At 46.6% G+C, this 22986-nt stretch overlaps 1 protein-coding gene across 3 annotated transcripts in view; it reads right to left on the bottom strand.

Moving 5' to 3' along the window:
- LOC123343894 (CREB binding protein) overlaps positions 1–22986 on the bottom strand; it is a 187994-nt gene that overhangs the window by 85435 nt on the left and 79573 nt on the right. For all 3 annotated transcript variants that reach the window (XM_044979412.1, XM_044979413.1, XM_044979414.1), the window contains exons 3-5: positions 21496–21672; positions 3439–3688; positions 2705–2818 (exon numbers count right to left, since the gene is read on the bottom strand). In XM_044979412.1, coding sequence (XP_044835347.1) covers positions 2705–2818; positions 3439–3688; positions 21496–21672 — 541 coding nt within the window. The remainder of the gene's footprint in view (positions 1–2704; positions 2819–3438; positions 3689–21495; positions 21673–22986) is intronic.

Here is a 22986-nt window from a genome sequence, read left to right as displayed (position 1 = left end):
TGGCCAATATCGGGTGCTTCAGAGGGAATGAACAGAACAGGCAATTATTGAGTAATCAACTGTCTAATCCACTCCGAACTTCTGGCAGTCAGAGGCTAGGGACACCCAGAACACAGTTTTGCATCCATGACTATCTTGGCTAATAGCCATTGATTGGTCTATCCTCCTAGAACTTATCTAGCTCTTTTTGAACCATGTTATTATTTTGGCCTTCACAACATCCCCTGGCAACAAGTTCCACAGGTTGACTGTGCGTTGTGTGAAGAAGTACTTCCTTTTGTTTGTTTTAAACCTGCTGCCTATTCATTTCATTGAGTGACCTCCTGCTTCTTGTGTTATATGAAGGGGTAAATAACACTTCCTTATTCACTTTCTCCACATCATTCATAATTTTATAGACCTCTATCACATCCCCCCTTAGTAGTCTATTTTCAAAGCTGAATAGTCCCAGTCTTCTTAACCTCTCCAGCTGTTCCAATCCCCTAATCATTTTTGTTGTCCTTCTCTGTATCTTTTCCCAATTTTAATATATCTTTGAGATGAGGTGACCAGAACTGTATGCAATATTCAAGATGTGAGCATACCATGCATTTATATAGTGACATTATGATATTTTCTGTCTTATTATCTATCCCTTTCCTAATGGTTCCTAATATTCTGTTAGCTTGTTTGACTGCTGCTGCACATTGAGCAGATATGTTATTCACAATGATTCCAAGATCTTTTTCTTGATTATATTACATTGCCCAATGGGCATTATTTTGCATTTATCAATATTGCCCAGTCACCCAGTTGTGTGAGATCCCTTTGTAAGTCTTCGCAGTCTGCTGTGGACTTGACTTAACTATCTTGAGTAATTTTGTATTATCTGCAAGCTTTGCCACCTCAGTGTTCACCTCTTTTTCCAGATCATTTAGGAATATGTTGAACAGCACTTGCCCCAGTACAGATTCCTGGGGGACACCACTATTTACCTCCCTCCATTCTAAAAACTGACTATTTATTCCTACCCTTTGCATCCTATCTTTTAACTAGTTATGATCCACGAGAGGACCTTCCCTGTTATCCCATGACTGCTTACTTTGCTTAAGAGCCTTCGGTGAGGGATCTTGTCAACAGCTTTCTGAAAGTCCAAGTACGCTATATCCACTGAATCACCCTTGTCCACAGGTTTGTTGACCTCTTCAAAGAATTCTAATAGATTTGTGAGGCATGATTTCCCTTTACAGAAACAATGTTGACTCTTCCCCAACAAATTGTGTTAATTTTTGTGTCTGATCATTCCGTTCTTTACTATAGTTTCAATCAATTTGCCTGGTACTGAAGTTAGGCTTACCAGCACATAATTGCCAGGATCGCCTTTGGAGCCTTTTAAAAAAATTGGTGACACATTAGCTATCCTCCAGTCATCTGATACCAGAGGCTGATTTAAGAGATAGGTTACATACCACAGTTGTTAGTTCTGCAATTTCATATTTAAGCTCCTTTAGAACTCTTGGATGAATGCCATCTGTCCTGGTGACTTATTACTGTTTAATTTATCAATTTGGTCCAAATTTATCAAGATGTTCCAAATCTGAGTAACTTGCACAGGAATTTTTCAACCTAAGCTAATGTAAACATAAGAGAATGGTAGAATCACTTTTTTGGTAGCTTCTTTCCAGTCTTAACTCCCTTTGTCTTCAGTGAAACACTTCCACCTCTTTCTTACATGGCTTATTAGCTTGCCTCACTTTCCTTGTGATCTCAGCCTAAACCAGAACTAAGTAGAGCTCTTTCAAAATACAACTACTCAAATATGCAGTTCTTCCCTGACCCTCAGTTATTTCCCACCACCTCCCTCGATGACTTTTATAGCCTTTTCAAATTTACTTTTTGTGTGATATCATTTAACAGACTGTAGCATGCACACTATTAGATCTTCTATCTCCGTTTATTTTAATCCTGCCCAGTAACCCTTTAAAACCCACCAATATAATTTCAACAATTATCTGCTTCAAGGACAAAACACCACAAAAGACCAAAAGTTGAAAAATAAATATTACCTAACTGTAATATTAAGCTATTATGGTGGAGTTCACAAGAAGGCTTACTAGAATTTCAGCCATTCATTCCGTTTCTTTAGGGTAAATACAAAATACAATGCAGTTTTACTTCTTAGGATTAATCGCTGGGACACATTCATGAGACCTGCCTCTCCACAAACCTGTTTCCATTTATGCAAATTTGTTTGTCCTACATTGATCAATGGCACCCTTGGCTAAGGACCAGACTTGAAATTATTTCTGATATTATGAAACATAGGAAAGTATCTTACATCGTCTCAAGTGCCATCTGTGTGCAGATAATGAATCGCACAATTTATGGGAATAATAAACTAGACCCACTAATAATTTGACTGACCTACCTTAATACAAAATGACAGCTAGAAGTTGTCCTGTCTTGGCAAAATGGATGTTGTCTTTCTGGACTGGGAATTTCCCTTTGTCATAAATCAGGTATTAGAAGTAATAATTTGAATATAATGACCAAAAAGGGGACAGCCCAAATGTATTTTTATAACAGAATATCATATACAGCAAATGAGTTTATCAAACCATTATAATGCAAAGTCCTTCATAGTACTGTATATTTGATTCAGTTTGTTTTACCTATGTTATTTTAACGTTTGTACAGTAGCTGATAAATAGAAATGATCACTTACGTTGTTGGTTTCTTTTGTCACTGGCATTTTTCAAAGGGAGGCACACAGGACAATCATGCCGAGTACAATTCTTCCAGTGAGAGATGATTTGTCGTGAAGATGCACAATGAGCAACTATCAAAAAAGTGAAGCAATAAAATTTAGGTTTAAATCTGGTTTTATGTCTCTGAATAAACTCATTCCATTTCCAATACCCACAATTTTCTTTACTAAATAGTGCTACAAACACCAAAATCCCAAATACAACTTAACAAAATGTCAGGACTTGAACAAATAACGAACACCTCTTTCTCTGGAGAGTACATTAATAAGGATGCTGCTCTGAAATGCAGAAAACTAGTTCAGCTGATCTGAAATGAAGGAAACTAGTTCAACAACAATCTAATGGCTTCCACATGCTAAGCTAGCAGAGATCAGGTACGCTGCAGATGTGACATCCTTGATCTGTAATGGGAGAAGTGAAACATACTACTCTTTCAGGAGTAAAATAGTATTAACAGTGACCTTGAAAGATTAAATATTTTATTCTTTCTGCTAAGAACAACTGTATGATGGCGGTAACAAGTGGCAAGACCGGAAGGGGAAAAAGGCAAAAAGGCGTAGCAGCTATTTAAAGAAAGGAACTTTTATGCCAGGGGAAAAAGTCACTGTCAGCTGGCAAAAACAGTAGAGAAAAAACCCACTGAGAGTAGTAAAGAACTCTTATATTGACCGTCTGAAAAATCTGCTCTTACCTTGACAGGCTTTCCCAGCTTGACAATGTGTCATGTGGTTGAGGACATTCTTCATGGTTCGACAGTGTGGGAGAGCACAGGCTCGCACCTCTCCATTTGCTTGCTCTCGTCTCTGACATTTGTGGGCATGAAGCAGTAGAACCAGTTGCTGCTGTATCAGTTTGCGTTTCTCAGGATCTGCTGTTGGTCCAGCTGCCATTGCTTGTGTTGGTACAATGCCCACCTGCTGTACCTGGGTTTGCATCTGTGACTATGAGAAAACATTTTGTTTTCATATGTTATCAAGTAAATTCCACATAAATGTAACTGAGAACAGCATTAATGTGTAAGATAAAACAGGTGACACTTGATTTCAACAAGAGAAGAGTGTGCTCAGCACTTGGAAACGAGACAAAGTTATTTAAGAGTCTAAATATAGATTTAGTCACCCATTTTCAAAAGTCAGAGATTATTCCTATCTTGATAACACATTCAGCCAACCTGGAAAAGGCTGCTGTTACTAGATTCTTTATAGTGAAAAGTATTTCTGCCTCTACAGTTAAAATTTTGATGCCTTCATCCTCAGCAGGGACAGCACCCTGTATCTACTCTCAAACTGACAACTTTAGTATCTAATGGCATTACACCGTTCAGGAGGCCATGTGGCCAAAGAAAGAGACAGATCCACACTGTTGCTCAAGGTCTGAGTGTCTTATCCAACTGTTCATGGCATGGAATCTGTCTGCAGGGAGATAGGAACTGGCTGCAGTTGAATCCAGGGTCACCACTATAAACTATATGAGCTACATGGGAGTCAGAATAGACTTTTCCATGTATACGCAGATTCCAAGGATGCCGGGAAGTAGAGAAAGGATAAGGTTGCCAACTGAACTTCCGACTGGCATCTGCCTGTTTGAAGCTAGTGGTCCAAGTGCAAGAAGATGGTGTAGCCATTTTATCTCATGTGTGCTACTAACATTAAGACGACAACATTCGTGAAGACTCAGGATGCTGTTCCCAGCCTGAACTGTAGTACTTTGAACTAGCAGTGCTCCTGTCCTACCAGAAACCTCAGGAATCCTTTGAGGGATGGGTCAGAGGGTCCATCTGACAGTAATCATCATTTTTCATGTCAAGAGCTGCAAACCATGTGTCCTTCTCCAAGGAGAGAATTACTGATGCCAGCATAACCATGCAGAATTTTAGTTTGAGAATAAAAATGATGTCAAGAATGGGCCTACATCCTCCCTTTTTTTTGGGAACTATGAAATAGAGTAAAACTCTTTCCCTTGATGCTGATATGGCACTTCCTCTATAGCTCCTCATTCAAGGAAAAATTCCACCTCGTGCTGAAGGGTCTCCTCATGGAGGAGGTGGGTAAACAAACTTGATTGTGTAGCCAAACTGGATGGTATCTAGGACCCACAGGTCCACTGTTATAGCCCTCCAGTTGAGGGCAAGGTATAGAATCATAAAAGACTAAGGTTGGAAGGGACCTCAGAAAGTCATCTAGTCCAACTCCCTGCTCAAAGCAGGACCAATCCCCAGACAGATTTTTGCCCCATATCCCTAAGTGGCCCCCTCAAGGATTGAACTCACAACCCTGGATTTAGCAGGCCGATGCTCAAACCACTGAGCTATCCCTCCCCCCCACAAAGCCACCAAAATGGACTACAGAAACAGGTGGGAATGGCCTCATAAGGTTGCAACTCTCAAGCATCCCGTCAAAAATAGCTTTTAGCAGGTGTTGAGGTTGGATGTCTATCACCAAGGTGGATAGTTCGGCATATCTTGTCATCTGCACTCTGATGCTTGGGTGGTGGTTCATATTCTTATTGGTGATAGAAAGGCTGTGAAAGGAGTCTTTGCTTATAAACCTGTTTGTGATGATGCTTCTTTGGGGCTCATGAATGCCCAGGAAGAGGAGGGCTGTTCTGGAGTCTTTTAGTGAGCACAAAGACTTGTCTATTTTCTTGCTGAAAAGACCTCTATGGTGTTCTGAATCTCCCTGGGGAAGCCCAATGCGTCCACAGCTAAAATCTTATTGCAAGCTGCATAGAGGCTACCTTCCTTAACAAGGGTTTGGAATTGGGCCCTGTCCTCCTGGGGGAGTTTGTCTTTGAACTCCAGGAACTTCAAGTAGTTCATAAAGTCATATTTTGCTAACAGGCACTGGTAGTTAGAGATTCTGAGAACTGAATGCTAGTGGATGTGAATACCTTCCTCCTCAGAAGACCCAGGCCTTTCACTCCCTTGTCCACAGGGATGGCTTTAGGGTGTTGCTACCTAGATTCATCTGTGGCTGCTTGTACTACTAGGGATTTGGGGGCAGGGAAGGTGAACAAGAATTCTTCCCCTTTTGCAGGCATGAAAGTAATGTTTCTCAGCCCTTTTAAGGGTAGAGTACAGTACAAGTGTATGCTATACCACTCTAATTGCCTAGGAGGAGAGGGACAATGTGACACTCTGTTAGAGTGCACAGATCCAAGCTGTGATGCATAAAGATTCCAAGGATTCCAATAGGGCCTGTATGAAGGGTTGAACACTGATTTGGTGTGGGGGAAGGCACGAGGTACCCATGATCCCTTGGAGAGTAATCCTACTTGCATGGAGGATGGTTCCAGGAAACTCTCCAAGCCCTGTCTGGACTAACCTCTCTGGGAGATGGTAGTTTGTCCTCATATCCATTTGTGGAATACACACCAGGACCCGCACTCAAAGGAAATTCCACGTTTCCCTTCCTACTCCTAACTTGATAGTCCCATTTGTACACCCAAGAATCACATTCGTCCTCTTAGTCACAACTTTTCATTGGCAGCTTTTGTTCAGTTGGTTATAATAGTCAGGATTACACATTGCTTAATTTCACTGCATGACAGAAAACTGAATTACTGGGAAGATATTTTGTTAAATTATAGTTCCTTTAAAATACTACTGAAAATTGAGCTGAGCCGCAGAAAGTTTTTGTAGACAACATCCAAAATTATTTGAGCTCTTTACTCCCCTACAGGCACAGGGTCAAACCCTCTCAATTTCATCATTTCTTCTACCAAAATCACTACATTATGCAAAACCAAGAGAATCAACCGTTTTTATTTAGAGCGAGCACAGAGGAACATGCAAGATCAAATGCTGAGATTCAGGAGACTAAGTTTGCTATAAAACATTCTGACAAACTGTTAAATCAGAAGAGCTGCTCCAATTCACGTTAGAGAAAACAATTGAGAAAGCTAAGGACTGGATGGTTATATTAGCTTTTTAAGTAATATTCTTGAACTCCATCTGCTGGTCAGAAGAGTAATTGTAAAATCTAAACTTGTATTTGTAATGTACAGTAGCCAAACCCCTGGACATATCAATCATTGTCTAAACAGCCCACTAAGAACATTATAGATGTATCTGTGCTTTCCTTGAAGAAAATACTCTTAAGCCTTGATTCATGCAGAAATGGATGCACTGAAAAAATTGGGTCAGCCTGATAGAAAAAATGCAAAAAGGCACTCCGTTACTCAGTCTTATAGCCAATGTGCCTACTGGCACTGGCATTTGCAAAACAGTCTGACAAATAAAGGGTGGTCACAAAAACTCATGTAGCTCAGTTGCACAGTGCTGTGAATGCCACAACTTGCAGAATGTTGCTTAATTCCTTCATTTAATAATATAGGGTGGAATCACACCTCAATATCCCCAATAAAAGCATGAGTCATGATGCTTGATCCACCATTACAACTCTAAAACAAAGATGACTAAAATCATGCTAAATCTCAACAAGGTCTATCAGCATGTTTGCAGCATCCTTTAAAGTTGAGGTTTGAGGGAATTCCCTTTTCCCCAGTAACTATTCAACCCCAAAATCCCTGCACTGAAAGCAATTCTGATTGTATTCTGTGACAGTCATGAGAGGCTTCAGGCTCTCCTTCTAGGGCTCTGGGTACTCAGATAGCTCTCACTGCTGGAATCTACATAGTGTGCTGAGAAGTTATACAATGCTTATATGAGTTTAATTACAGCTGGTTATCCCCCCCAACATTTCTGAAAAAAAGCTGTTAAAAAGATACTTTTTGTTCCTTATATGCAAACTGATATTTTCATAATATACATCTCTATCAATCCAGTGCCATTATTGAGAACAATGGATGTAGCTCCAGTATCCACTGCTCAGATATTCTGTGGCACCTTATAGATTAACAGAAGTTTTGGAGCATGAGCTTTCGTGGATGAATACCCACTTCGTCGGATGCATGTAGTGGACTCTGCTGCTTTTACAGATCCAGACTAACACGGCTACCCCTCTGATACTGCTCAGATATTGTTTGCACCCAGAAAGAAAAAGTTCCTTAGCTTGTCCTGATGCTAACTAAGACTCTGTGCCTAGACCCTTTTACCCTAAGGCTGACCATTTAAAATGTAAAGGGTCTCCTTGTTACCTCTTTGGCACTGAAAGAAGTCAACCTTGATAAAGTTTGCTTTCTTCCTCAAGTGGCTTCACCCCTTTTTCCTGAACAGCAGGCTGTAGTCTCCCTGGATTCATTCCTGCTGGATTCCACCCTGGGGTTATCTAGACCTCTTCTAAGGTAGGCTTTGGAGGCAATGCAATAATCCTTAATCCTTCAAAAGAACCACTTTCACTATCAAAAGAAAGCTGTCTTTTAAGGGCAGGGCTATTAACCTGAATTTGGAGGTCTGGGCTGTGGATCTAAAGGTTCTAACCCTGCTGATACCCAGGTGAAGTTATGATGATTCCACATGAAGGAATTTGGTTTTTATAAAGCTAGGAAATTACACACAAACTACATTAAAAGGACATTAAGATTGGAAAATCAAATGCTCAAAAATTAGGAAATGCCAGTACGATGGTTTCCTGTGCTGCCTTAATTTGCTCCCTTATGTGTTTGCATCATGACAGTCTTTAGCTACATGATAACATACTACTATTTCCACAGAATTCCTGTTTCAATCAGTTTACAGGATAGACCACGCTCTGAAAAATCAAAGTAGTACAGTGAATGAGGCTGTTGCTTGTAGGACTCCTGACTCATTTGTTGCAGAAGTTTCAAGATATGTAGTGAATAAAGGAAGAGAAAGGATGGTCTCTCATACTTAAGACAATTGAATGCCTGCCTGAAGAACTATATTCTATCCCTACCTCTGCCACACAGTTCCTGTGTGATACTAGGACAGTCACTTAAAGTGGAGGTTACTTCAAAATGTGGAATTCAGATAGGAACCACATATGTGGGTATGCGCATGTGCACCATGTGCCCAAATCTAGAAATTCTTCAGAGCAGTGTCCATAGGCCCACACGTGCACAGTAGCTCTCCTTGTGCTCCCAACCGAGGGTAGAAGAGGCAATGCAGGCTGATGCCTCTCCAGTTCCTCCTCTTACCGCAAATTCAACAGCATCCAAAGGAGATGGGACAAAGGGTGGGTAGTAGAATACAGATAGGGAATACACATCTCGAAGGGGCTACAGTATAGTAAGTAACCTCCACTTTGAGTGCTACTAATTATGTGTATTCCACATGGGGGTGACTGGCAAGCACTGTTCAGACTGGAGGTGGGTGGGAGGAAGCTGGTAACAAAGATGCTTGCAATACTTCCGATCCCATCGCTGTCTGAGGCACTGCACTTCCGATCCCATCTGCAACTGAGGCATGAACTAGAGTGTAGTGTGTTGCAAACATGGGGCTAGAACTCCAGGTAGCTTCCTTGTAGCAGGACATCAGATACAAGCAGCCTCCACATCATGTCTACTTGTGTGGAATGAGTTGTGACAGTCCCATGGGAAGAAATTTTTGCTATCTTATAGAACTCCAAGATGCATCCCGAAACCCACTTAGAAATCCTCTGGGAGATTCTGGCTTGCCCATACAATCTCTTTGCTATGGCAACAAAAAGTTTCAGGTAATTTCCTAATAGGTTTGGTTCTTTTCAGGTAGAATGTCAGGGCATGCCAGACATCAAGGGAGTGCGGTCTCTTCTCTTCAGAAGAAGCGTAGGGTTTTGGGAACAATACAGGTAAGTATCATTTCACTGAGGTGGAACTCAAACAATCTGGGGGAGAAATCCGGGGTATAGTTGAAGAGAAACCTTTTCTTTGTGAAACACTGTATAAGGAGGATCCATCATGATGGCTCCAAGCTTGCTGACCTTCCTAGCAGAAATGATAGCCTCAAAAAGCCACCTTCATAGACAGGCTGGTCCTGGCACATGTTGCCATGGGTTCAAAGGGCGGACCTGAGAGAGTGTCCACAGGACAAGGTTAAGGTCCCACTGATGTGTAGGATTAAGCACTACTGAGAAGGTCCTGATCAGGCCTTTCACAAATTGTGCTGAAGCAGGGTGAGTCAAGATGGACCAACCTGGAGGGAGGACGGCACGAATCACTGCTAGGTGTACTTGCTGAGAACTAAGAGTGATCTCATGAGCATTCTATTTCTAACACCCATCCAAACACCAGGTCATGAGGTGGAGTGAGCCCAGATTGGGTTGCTTTCCCCCCCCACCACATCCTGGGTTAGGAGATCTGGGAATGGGCAGACCCTGATTCGTGGGTGGGCAGGCAGACATCTTTAGAAGTTCCATGAACCAGAAAAGACGGTTACTCACCTGTAGTAACTGGTGTTCTTCGAGATGTGTTGCTCCAATCCATTCCAGTTAGGTGTGCGCGCCGCGCGTGCACGGCTTCTCCGGAACTTTTTTCCCTAGCAACTCCGGCGGGCCGGCTGGCGCCCCCTGGAGTGGCGCCGCTATGGCGCTAAATATATACCCCAGCCGGCCCGTCCGCTCCTCAGTTCCTTCTTGCCGGCTACTCCGACAGTGGGGAAGGAGGGCGGGTCTGGAATGGATTGGAGCAACACATCTCGAAGAACACCAGTTACTACAGGTGAGTAACCGTCTTTTCTTCTTCGAGTGATTGCTCCAATGCATTCCAGTTAGGTGATTCCCAAGCCTTACCTTAGGCGGTGGGGTCGGAGTGAGACGTGGCGGAGTGTAATACCGCAGAGCCGAAGGCTGCGTCGTCTCTAGACTGCTGCACCAACGCGTAGTGGGAGGCGAAGGTGTGGACCGAAGACCAGGTAGCCGCTCTGCAGATGTCCTGGATGGGGACCTGGCTCAGGAAGGCGGCGGACGAGGCGTGCGCTCTCGTAGAATGAGCGGTGAGTCGGCATGGTGTCACGCGAGCCAGCTCGTAGCATGACCTGATGCATTGAGTCACCCAGGAGGAAATGCGCTGGGTAGAGACCGGCTCGCCTTTCATGCGATCAGCGACTGCGATGAAGAGCTGGGTGGAACGCCGAAAGGACCTTGTCCGGTCGATGTAAAACGCCAGCGCCCTACGGACGTCGAGGGTGTGGAGCTGTTGCTCCCGGGGCGAAGCATGGGGCTTCGGGAAGAAGACCGGGAGAAAGATGTCCTGATTAAGGTGGAAGGCCGAGACCACCTTTGGTAGGAAGGCCGGGTGAGGACGAAGCTGCACCTTATCCGCGTGAAAGACGGTGTAGGGGGGGCCCACCGTCAACGCTCGTAGTTCCGAGACTCTCCTTGCCGATGTTATGGCAACCAGGAAGGCCGTCTTATAGGAGAGGTAGAGGAGAGAACACATGGCCATAGGCTCGAATGGAGGACACATGAGTCTGGCCAGGACGAGGTTCAAGTCCCAGGTCGGGGCCGGGCGACGCACTGGCGGGTATAAGCGGTCAAGGCCCTTCAAGAAGCGGGAGACCATCGGATTGGAAAAGATGGTTCGACCCTCCACTGACGGACGAAAGGCGGACACCGAGGCGAGGTGGACTCTCAAGGAGGAAACCGCCAGACCCTGCTCCTTAAGGTACCATAGGTAGTCTAGGATGGTAGTGACAGGTACCACGAATGGGTTGAGCCCCTGCTGGTCACACCAGAGCGCGAACCTCTTCCATTTCGCCAAGTAGGTGGAACGGGTGGAAGGCTTTCTACTTTCAAGCAGGACTTGCTGCACGGCCGCCGAACAGTCCCTCTCTGCGTGGGTCAACCACGCAGGTACCAGGCTGTAAGATGGAGGGATTGCAGGTTCGGATGGTGGAGTCTGCCGAAGTCCTGCGTGATGAGGTCCGGCCACAATGGGAGGGTGATGGGCTCCCGAACGGAGAGCTCGAGCAGCAGGGTGTACCAATGCTGCCGCGGCCAGGCTGGAGCCACGAGTATCATGGTGGCTCGATCCCTCCGAAGCTTCTGGAGCACTCTGTGCACGAGTGGAAACGGAGGGAAGGCATAGAGGAGGTGAGTCTGCCACGGATAGAGGAAAGCGTCTGACAGAGAGCCCGGCGAGTGTCCCCGGAACGAGCAGAACTGGAGACACTTCCTGTTCGCCTTGGAGGCGAAGAGGTCGACCCGGGGAAACCCCCACCTCTGGAAAATCATGCGTGCAACGTCGGGACGGAGGGACCACTCGTGGGAGAGAAACGACCTGCTGAGGTGGTCGGCCAGCGTGTTCTGCACTCCCGGAAGAAAGGACGCTTCCAGGTGAATGGAGTGGGTCACGCAGAAGTCCCACAAGAGGATCGCCTCCTTGCAGAGGGGGGACGAGCGGGCTCCGCCCTGCTTGTTCACGTAGAACATTGCCGCTGTGTTGTCCGTGAACACTGTCACACAGCGGCCTTGCAGGTTGGTCCGAAAGGTGTGACATGCAAAGCGGATCGCTCGGAGCTCGCGGACATTGATGTGGAGAGCGAGCTCCTGGGGCGACCAGAGGCCTTGAGTGTGAAGGCCTCCCAGGTGAGCCCCCCAACCGAGTGCCGAGGCGTCCGTGGTCAGTGTCGCGGACGGACGAGGAAGGTGGAACGGCACTCCGGCGCAGACGATCTCCGGGTCGAGCCACCAACGGAGGGACTCGAGGGTCGGTCTGGTGACCGTGACCACCATGTCGATGTGGTCGCGATGCGGGCGGTACACCGACGCCAGCCACGACTGGAACGGGCGGAGGTGGAGCCGCGCGTACGCGGTGACATAAGTACACGATGCCATGTGACCCAGGAGGCGGAGGCATGACCGCACCGTCGTGGTCGGAAAGTTGACAAGCTCCCAGATGAGGGAAACCATTGTCCGGTGTCGAGACCGCGGCAGGCAGGCGCGGCCCACAGAGGAGTCGAGAACCGCGCCAATGAACTCCACCCGCTGTGCCGGAAGCAAGGTAGACTTCTCGGCATTGACGAGCAGCCCGAGGTGTTGAAAGAGGGACAGGATTTCCGCTACCTGGCGCTGCACCAGCCTTTGTGACTGCCCACGAATCAGCCAGTCGTCCAGATAGGGGTAGACATGCATCTGACGACGGCGGAGGGCCGCTGCTACCACTGCCATGCACTTTGTAAATACCCGCGGTGCCGTGGCAAGTCCGAAAGGTAACACGGCGAACTGGTAGTGGTCGTTGTTGAGGACAAACCGAAGGTAACGCCGGTGAGGGGGATAAATTGCGACATGGAAGTAAGCGTCCTTCATGTCGAGGGCGGCAAACCAATCTGATCCAGAGAGGGAATGATGGTCCCCAAGGTGACCATGCGAAACTTGGGCTTGAGCAGGTATTTGTTCAGCTCTCGAAGGTCCAGGATAGGACGTAGCCCTCCTTTCGCCTTGGGGATGAGAAAATAACGGGAATAGAATCCCCTGCCCCGCCTGTCTGGAGGCACTGCCTCTATGGCACCCACGCTCAGTAGAGTCTGGACCTCTTGTAAAAGGACTTGCTCGTGAGAGGGGTCCCTGAAGAGGGACAGGGAGGGTGGGTGGGAAGGAGGAGGCGAAACAAATTGTAGACGGTATCCCGACTGGACTGTCTGAAGAACCCAGTTGTCCGATGTTATTCGGGACCACGCCGAAAGAAAATAGGAGAGGCGGTTGGAGAACAGACGGGGAGGATCCGAGGGGGAGAGTGATGGGCCGTCCTTGGGCGTCCCATCAAAAGGCCTGCTTGGACCCCTGAGGGCCCTTGGAAGAGGCCTGGGACTGGTTCCGACGGTTACCCGAAGGCCGTCGGTGATTCTGGCCAGGACGTCTGGGCGTATACGGTCGATAACGCTGCTGCGGGAAGGACCGAGGGGGCTGCTGCCGGAAAGACCTGCGTTGTGGAGCCGGCATGTGCATGCCAAGGGTTCGTATGGCAATACGCCCATCTTTTAAGGTCTGTATACGCGAATCGGTCTTTTCGGAGAACAGCCCTTTCGTGTCGAACGGCAGGTCCTGCAGCGTATACTGCACCTCCTGTGGTAACGTAGAGGATTGCAGCCATGAGATGCGTCGCATCGCCACCCCTGTTGCTATTGTCCGCGCTCCCGAGTCCGCCGCGTCGAGGGCAGCCGTAATGGACGAACGGGAGGACTTCTTCCCTTCCTCGAGCATTGCCGAGAACTCCTGGCGGACAGTTGTCGGCAGGAGTTCGGTGTATTTTGCCAGGGATGCCATGATGTCAAAAACATACCTGGCTAGGAGGACCATTTGGTTGGCTATTCGCATCTGCAGGCCGCCAGCGGAATAGACCTTACGGCCTAGCAGGTCCATCCTCCGAGCGTCCTTAGATTTGGGCGCCGGGGCCGGTTGACCATTCCGTTCTCGGCCGTTCACAGACTGCACGACAAGCGAGTCCGGGGTTGGGTGCGAGTATAAGTACTCATAGCCCGTGGGGGGGGCTGAGTACTTCCGTTCTACCCCTCGAGCCGTGGGAGGGATGGACGCGGGCGTTTGCCAGAGCGTGGCAGCGTTCTTCTGTATGGTCTTAACAAAAGGCAATGCCACGCGCACAGGAGCGTCCGAGCCGACCACATTAGTAATGGGGTCGTCATCCTCTTGGACCTCTGCCACCGGAAGGCCCATGGCCGTCGCCACCCGACGGAGTAGTTCCTGGTGGGCCTTGAGGTCTATGGGGGGCGGGTCTTTAGCAGAAGTCCCAGCCACCGCTTCGTCCGGGGACGATGACGAGGACATGGCCTGCCCAATGGCCTCCATGGGAGGGGCCGTTAGAGGCGCCTCGGCTGGGGCAGGCTGGACTGGGGACTGGCGGTCCTGCGGCATCGAGGGCTCGCGGAGAGGTGACGCCGGGGGGCGACTGATCGTCGCTTCGGGAACTCTGCGCTCCGCGGCAACGTCTCTTGGGGGAAGCGGAATGACTTGCGCTTCATGGTGACCCCAGGGCACCCAGAAGCCCCACTGCTGAGCCCCTTGAGGGTGGTCGCGTGGGGTTGGTGGCAATGAGCCGGTGCCGTCCGCGCCAGAGGCGACAGATGCCGGGCGAGACGGCCAGGGCGGGGCGGAGCCCAATACCGAGGCCTGTGGGATATCACCAGACGGTATGGAGGCCCGATGTCCGTCCGACCGGTACCGAGAGGGTGACCGCGACCATCGGTCCCCGCGGTGCCGGGAGCTCGACCGGTGCCGGGAGCTCGACCGGGAGCCGGACCTGCGGTGCCGGGAGCGGCTGCGGGAGTTCCGGTGCCGGGAACGGTGCCGAGACGGGGACCTCCGGCGGTGCCGACGCGACGGCGATCGGGACCTGGACCGGTGCCGGGAGTGCGACCAGTACCGAGATGACGATCGGTACCGGGACTGCGACTGGCGGCGAGATGGCGATCGGTACCGCGACGGAGAGCGGTGCCGAGATCTTGAGCGGCTAGACGGTGAACGGCGTCGGTTCCTGGAGCATGAGCGGGACCGAGAGCGTCGACCGTGCCGGCGGTCCGTGGATGGCGGTCGGACCATCATCGCCGGTTTTCCTGCCGACGGAACAGCCCGCACCGGCGGCGCCGGGGGCCGGAGGCTCGGTGCCTCTACGAGCTGTATCAGCTCTCGCGCGGAGGAGTACGTCTCCGGCGTCGTCGGCAGCCTTGGCTCAACGCCGGACGGTGCCGGGGAGCGTGGCGGTGCCGGACTCGACGGCCCTTGCGGAGTCAACGGCACGGTGTCTGCCTTGCGCACAGTCACCACTGTGGGCGCAGGCGGCACGAGCACTTTAGCTGAGTCCTCAGCCCGGGACTTAGCTACGGCTTTAGCAAGCTTGCGCTTCCTTGCCGGCGAAAGTGAGCGGTGCCGGCTCTTCGGCGCCGGAGGCGGGGTCTGCGGGACCTCCGTACCGGAGCGGGCTGGTGCCGCTGGTGCGCTCTGCACCGAAGAGGTTCTCGGTGCCGGCACCGCTGGTGCCGAAGGTTGGAGCGACGCCTCCATAAGGATCTGCTTAAGCCTGTAGTCCCGTTCTTTGCGTGTCCGCGGCTTAAAAGCAGAACAGATAACGCACTTGTCGGTGCGATGTCCTTCTCCGAGGCAACGGAGGCAAGCGTTGTGTGGATCGCCAATTGGCATAGGTCTTTGGCATACAGCGCAGGGCTTGAAGCCCGGTGCCCTGGGCATGAGCCCGCACCGGGGAAGGGAAGGGGGGGAAACCCCCCTTAACCGTTTACTAAAACCTAGAACAACTACACTAAAACAACTATAACAACTCTAATCACTAACTATACAACTAACTATATATATACAAAATAGGACAGGAAGAGCTAGGGTAGTGGAGGCCAACGAGCACTCCACAGTTCCGACCGGCCGTCACGGGCGGTAAGAAGGAACTGAGGAGCGGACGGGCCGGCTGGGGTATATATTTAGCGCCATAGCGGCGCCACTCCAGGGGGCGCCAGCCGGCCCGCCGGAGTTGCTAGGGAAAAAAGTTCCGGAGAAGCCGTGCACGCACGGCGCGCACACCTAACTGGAATGCATTGGAGCAATCACTCGAAGAAGAACTGTCTGGCCCAGTAGGCTGCTAGGAGAATGATACTGGTTCTGTCATGACATATCATCCCCACAACTTGTAGAAGGGAAATGGGAGGAAAGGCATATCTGAGGCCATTTGTCCAAGGCAGCAGAAGAGCCTTGCCTTGGGAGTCACAACCCATGGTTCCTCTGGAACAAAATAAGGGGAGCTTTCTGTTAGCTTGGGATGCAAATATTGGAGTACCCCACTGTGTAAGTATCTCACTTAGAAGCAGCAAAGAATCCTGTGGTACCTTATAGACTAACAGACGTTTTGCAGCATATAGACTAACAGACGTTTTGCTGCTTCTACAGAACCAGACTAACACGGCTACCCCTCTGATACTATCTCACTTAGGATTGTCATGAACCTCCCATTCACAGTCTGCCAAGAAGCTTCTGCTTAGTCTGTTTGCAAGGGAGTTGTGAATACTGGGGATATAGGTGATGCGCTTCCTGATGCACCAGTTCCAAAGTCTGATAGCTTCCAGGCAGAGGAAATGAGATTTTGCTCCTTCCTGTTGGTTGATATATACCACCATGGTGATACTGTTCAACATTATCTGTACATGGAATAAGCATATGAGTGGAAGGGAGGCTTTGCACGCAAGGCAGACTGATCTCATTTCCAGTATGTTTGTATGTAGCCTCTTCTCTCATGAGGTCCAGGTACCCTGACCAATGTGGTTGTATAGGTGAGCATCCCACCACAGGAGGAAGGCATCTGTCACAATGGTGGCCATGGGAACCCACGTCATGACCAACAAATGAGGGAGGTGTTAACTCTGGTGGAAACAGTCACCTTGGAATCGATGTGGTCCTTGTTCAGTTGGCAGATTGAATGGAGCCAAGCTTGCAGACACCACAAGTGGAGTCTGACAAACAGACTCATGTAAGTGCGTGCGGCCATGAGCTTAACAGTGAAAGATACCTGTGCACTGTAGTTTGTGGTCTGCAGGTAATGCATGGAATCACGTTGGTTATTTTATTAATCCTGTCTGCAGGGCAAAATGCTCTTGCAGAAATTAAGTCCAATGTCGCCCCCATGAAATTTATTGTCCTTGTGGGTAACAAAATGGACTTTTCTTTGTTTATGCAAACATCTATGGCTGATAGAAGTTGTACGAGAAGCCTTGTCGCTGACCTGACCTCCTAACGAGAGTGGCCTACCAGTAGTCAGTCGTCTAGGTATGGAAACGCTGCATAGCCCTGGTGCTTCATCTGGGCTGCTACCACAGAGAAAACCTTCGTAAATGTTCTGGGTGCTGTAGTGAGCCAAAAGGGGAGGGCCTGAAACTGTTCCTGGCCAACCGTAAAATGCAGGAACTTCCCGTGTGATGGGTTAAGGTCCATGTGGAAATACATGTCCTTTGTGTCAAGAGCTGTGAACCACATCCTTTCCTGAAGGGAAGAGATTATCAATGCCACTATAACCAGAATTTCAGCTTTCAAATAAAGATGTTGAATTGCCAAAGGTCGGGATGAGTCTCCACCCTCTGTCTTTTTTGGAAATTGAAAATACAGGGAGTAGATCCCCATCCCATGATGAGGTGGGATACGCTCTATTGCCCCTCGGTGCAAAAGGGGATTCTACCTCATGTTGAAGAATCACCTCATGAGAGTGGTCCTCAATGTGGGACCGGAAAGGGAGTTTGTGAGGCAGCAAAGAGCGAAACTATGGAGTATCCCTGATGGATAATTTCCAGAACCCAACTGTCCGTAGAAGTGTTTAGATTCTATAGCATTAAACTGAAGTTTCAAAAAGGAATTATGCAGCTGTGCAAATGGCTTCATAATTGAATTATAAACAGGGTCCCGACTTTACCAGGTGTCAAGCAGCCCCCTTCTATAAACACACCACCAAAATATAGATCTTTAAGACAACGCAAACAAGAGATGAAGGAGCACTCCTCTGACAACTGGATGGGACGAAGACCTGCAAGTTTGAGATTTATATCCTCTCCTGCCCATTCACATTTCCTTTCAGACACAGCCTGAAGCGAGGATTCCTGAAATTCCTGCTAGATTTAAGAGTGTTATCCAGAAGACAAGGATGAAATCTGTGCATCAATGCTTCTGCTAAAGAATGGCAAAGTTTCCAGTGTCAACCAACGGTAAGAAATTTGCATCTCATGGAGAGGCTTTATCAGTTTCTATAGTAACTGCTATCATGTTAAAGAGCATAAAACAACTGAATTTGTAGTTTCCATAGAAACTATACCAGCAGTTCAATTACATTATTCCTAATACATTGAGGGATATTAAAGCAAGTAGTGATATTTTAATTTTACTTTGTGAAGAAGCAGCAAGCACATAAAATACCACATGAAACTGGCCAAGTCTGCAATATTCTAAACATCCACAATCCAAAGTAAATTATATTTTTAAAAAAGTATACTAACAAGAACTATTCTCACAAGCAATTTGCACTAACTAGAAGTCATTTGTTTTGCACAGCAGAAACATGAGAGCATTCAATAGTGTACTTCCCATATCAAAGCCAAAATGATACCAGAGATAGTATTCACTCTATCAGCAAACAGTCCACTTTGTACATAAAACAAAACTTTTAGCTGTTTTAGGAATTTACACACACTTGTAGTGGTGCAGATAGAACTTACATAACACAACATTTCCCGCATCTATTTTGGGACTTAGTGTACAAGGTTAAAACCAAATACAACCCTTTGTGACAAACAATACAACATACTTGGAGAATTAATTTACTGCACAACTGTGTACACACAAACTTTGTCTATATTATTAGAAAATTTACACATTGCTGAAAATGCGGATCAGGTGAACCAGTGTGAAGTTTAAATGGCAAGTGCAGACAGGATCAAAGTAAGTTCAGTAATGTTTCAGAAACCATGGCTGAACCTTGCAAAGCAAATTTGTTGCTTCAATGTTCTAAAAGGTGACCAATGCCACAGTGCAATTCTAAAAATCTGTATGAAAAGGGCATTTCATTTTATTATGGCATTTTTAAAACACAACTCTCATTTAAAATACAATACAGTGGTCAAAATGCACTTGCTCTCAGTCTTTTGTCAAGACTGTGGATGGAAGTGGCATCTCTTACTAACAGTAAGATGACAGCAGGCACAGTTAGATAAATTTTAAGCACAATAGGGCACTTTAACTTTGCAGTAATAAATGTGAAAACACAGTTTATGAAGTAACGATACCACAACCTAAGATACTGGACCTTACTATAAGTTCACCACCAATATAAACAAGTTTCTAGTTACCTAACTCAGGGGATCTCAAACTTCATTGCACCGCGATCCCCTTCTGACAATAAAAGTTACTACGCGACCCCAGGAAAGGGGACCGAAGCTTGAGCCTGCCCAAGCCCCACTGCAGTGGGCAAGAGGGGGGTTGGCAAAGCTGAAGCACAAGGGTTTCAGCTCCAGGTAGGGAGGCCTGTAACCTGAGTCCCAACACGCAGGGCTGAAATCCTCAGGTTTTGGCCTCGGGTGGTGGGGCTTGGGCTTTGGCCCTGGGCCCCAGCAAGTCTAAGCCAGCCCTGGCAACCCCATTAAAATGGGATCACGACCCACTTTGGGGTCCCAACCCACAGTTTGAGAACCACTGAAACTTATTCTAGAAGTAGCCTTATGATTACATACCACATAGTATAAAAGAACTGAATTGGCAGACTTCTCTTATAACCTTAAGGATGACTTGATTTATAAAGCTCAACAAATTTTTCAGTAATCATTTTAGGAGAAACTGTTGTAATTGATTGTTTTCCACCCTGTTTCTCCTTTCGCTTTGAGTTCCAAAATTGTATTAAAAAAGCTCCTCCTCCTCTCTAATCAGCTGTGCCTTCATTCAGTGTTGCCACAATCCAGTGTTGCCTTTATAGCAGCATTCTAATAGCTAGAAAAAATTAGGAAGGAGCTGATTATTTTGGTAAAGAAGCTTTTTCTTAAAGGTGATCTGCAAAACAAAAATGAACACTGATGTAGAGGGTGGTTCTCAAATTGAAAATTTTGTAGCAATATTTTTATAAAGAATCCCTAAGATTAAAGGAAAATATCTTCTCTTTTTCAGTTTGCTGGGTGCATTTGACAGCATTTAGTGAATTCAGTTTCACTGTTTCTTTGAGTGTGCAAACCCTTCCCCAGACTCTACAGACTCAACTACAGCAGAAGTAAAGGTGAAAGTGTAAGACTGAAGAGGCAGCAGGTGGTAGTGTGCACAAAAAGAAAAGGAAAGGTGCAGGCCTGAGCACGGTTGGAGATGTTGCTCTTAGGTACACTCAATTCTGAACATCAGCAGGGAACAGAGACAGCTCCCCCCCTTAATTTTAGTTTTAATAATTTTCAAAAATGTAGAGCATACTGTTTAGGGGTACTCAAAGAAAATATTTCAAAAAAATGCAAGTTCGTAGTGTCCCCTTTTAAGGACAGAACTTTTTGCTAAATGCGCCTGGTAATCAATAATGAGGGTTACTGAGCACAGAAATAAATTTTATATAAGCTTCTAAAATCCCCAACCCCACCTTCCTGATTATTTCCCAATTTACTGGAGATATGACAGAAAGCAATACTGTCTCAGAGGAACCCATGCAATTCCTAGTGTCTGTGATACCAGAGAACAATGAATTCTGGAATATCTTCAGTGAAACAAAAAGTACCAATTTCTGAGGTGAAAAACTATTGAGAGGGTGGATGCTAGTTACATAATAGCAGCCAAAACAGGTCAGACCAATGGTCCATCGAGCCCAGCATCCTGTTAAACTTATTTCTGTCTTTCATGCTCACTACAGGCTGGATAGCGAGCGCACTTTACACATTTGGGACTTACCTCATTTTTGTTTTACAATTCACCTTTAATATTTTGCTGACCAATGCTACTGAGGAAAAAAAAATCAGATTAATGAGTTTTCAATATCATTCATTAAAATCTAAACTAGCATAATGTGAATTCAGTTTTTACTAGACATAACTTTATACATTGGGACCAGGGGCGGCTCTAGCCATTTCGCTGCCCCAAGCATGGTGGCACGCCGCGGGGGGCGCTCTGCCGGTCGCCGGTCCCGCGGCTCTGGTGGACCTCCCGCAGACGTGCCTGTGGAGGGTCCGCTGGTCCCGCAGCTTCAGTGGAGCATCCGCAGGGGACGCCTACGGGAGGTCCACCGGAGCTGCCTGCCATCCTCCCGGCGACCGGCAGAGCGCCCCCCGCGGCATGCCGCCCCAAGCACGCGCTTGGCGTGCTGGGGCCTGGAGCCGCCCCTGATTAGGACTTGGAATATATTTTGAAGATGCATAAGAAGGAAGGGGAAAATGACATGTGAGTTAAATGCAACTTACCATATTTGGCACACTGGTAACTGAAGTACTCTTGATGTCAGTAGGAAAGGGAGGCAAATTATTTGCCATGCCTGGCTTGTTTGGTAACTGAGGGTTCACGCCTGTAGCTCCCATCTGCTGCCCTCCAGCTTGACTAAAGGGCTGCCCAAAGGGACTAGTGTTACCCGTCATTCCCATCTGGAATAGAAACAAATATATTACTATTAACTTTTATTTATCTACAAACATTTTTAGTATGATAAAACCAGATACAAGTATCCATCTTCATATTCTTTGATCCATACAGCTAAAAAACCCTTTCCCTGACATTGTGGGGTCACTCGTTCGTTTCTAAGTTATCTGATCAGGCAATAAAATTTGGACACCTGGTTTTATCCATATGCCCTTTTTGTCAACCTTATTTGTTGCAGTCCAATTTATAAAAGCATGATGAAACTCTGAAGGAAAAGAGTTACTCTTTCCAATAATGCATTGACAAAACAGACCCCCAAAGCAGATAACTTTTTTGTGTGTGCTCTTTTGTGCAGGGGATGCAACTCTGTACACAAATTGCACATGGGGAAATAAAGGACTACATAGTAATTTTTTATTCTTTTAATTATTTGTTTAAACATTTTGAAATTTTACCAAAAAACCCTACTTTACATCAGATATGGCATACTAACCCAACAAGAAATTCTGAGTATAAGTTTACATAAGCAATTAATTTATGAGATATTTAACTGATAGTCATAAATAACATTTTTTAAAGGTTATGAGTTTGTCTTCCAAACAAGGATGAAATGGGGATGGAAGATGGGAGGGGCTTGATTATGAAGTGTGAAGATTGCTTATTTTCTCTTCTTGTATTTATAGCAGCCAAGTTTAGTATGAACGTATTCTTTTATATACCATTGGCAAAAACGTACAAGGACTTAGGAGGATTTCTACTGTAGTACACGAGAGGAATTTTTAGGTTCATACAAGGGGATTATAACAAGAACTATAAACATGAAACAGAAAAAAAAAGCAAAGTAGAATGTGTTTATTTAGATTAATACAAAAATGTAAAAAGGACACCTATCTCAGCTTCTTTGCACCCTTGCCATAAATTACAAAAAAACAAATAAATGTAACAATAGCCAGCAGAACACAATTTCCCTTGTATGAGTAACAAACATTGTCTATCCATAAGATTTATTTGCTTGTAGAAGAGTCTCCCAAGAGAAGTGGTGGAAGCCCTATCACCAGAGTCATTCAGAACTACGCTGGAGAAAACCACTTAAATATACTGTAGGGAATTTATTCCTCTGGCAGGGGAAGAGCAAGATAATTTAATCCCTCTTTTCTATCACTAGCTTTATAAAGCCCATGACAGCAAATCAATGTGACAAGTCAAGAAAATAACTTTCTTATCGGGGGAGGAATTCTATACACATCCCCATCATAACTTTTCAAAAGTCTTACATATGTGTAAATTCAAACATTTGAAGATCCAGATTTTATATATTT

Source organism: Mauremys mutica, chromosome 11 (genome assembly GCF_020497125.1).
Source record: "Mauremys mutica isolate MM-2020 ecotype Southern chromosome 11, ASM2049712v1, whole genome shotgun sequence".
In the NCBI taxonomy this organism is placed as follows: domain Eukaryota; kingdom Metazoa; phylum Chordata; order Testudines; family Geoemydidae; genus Mauremys; species Mauremys mutica.
This window is presented reverse-complemented; position numbering and strand designations above follow the sequence as displayed.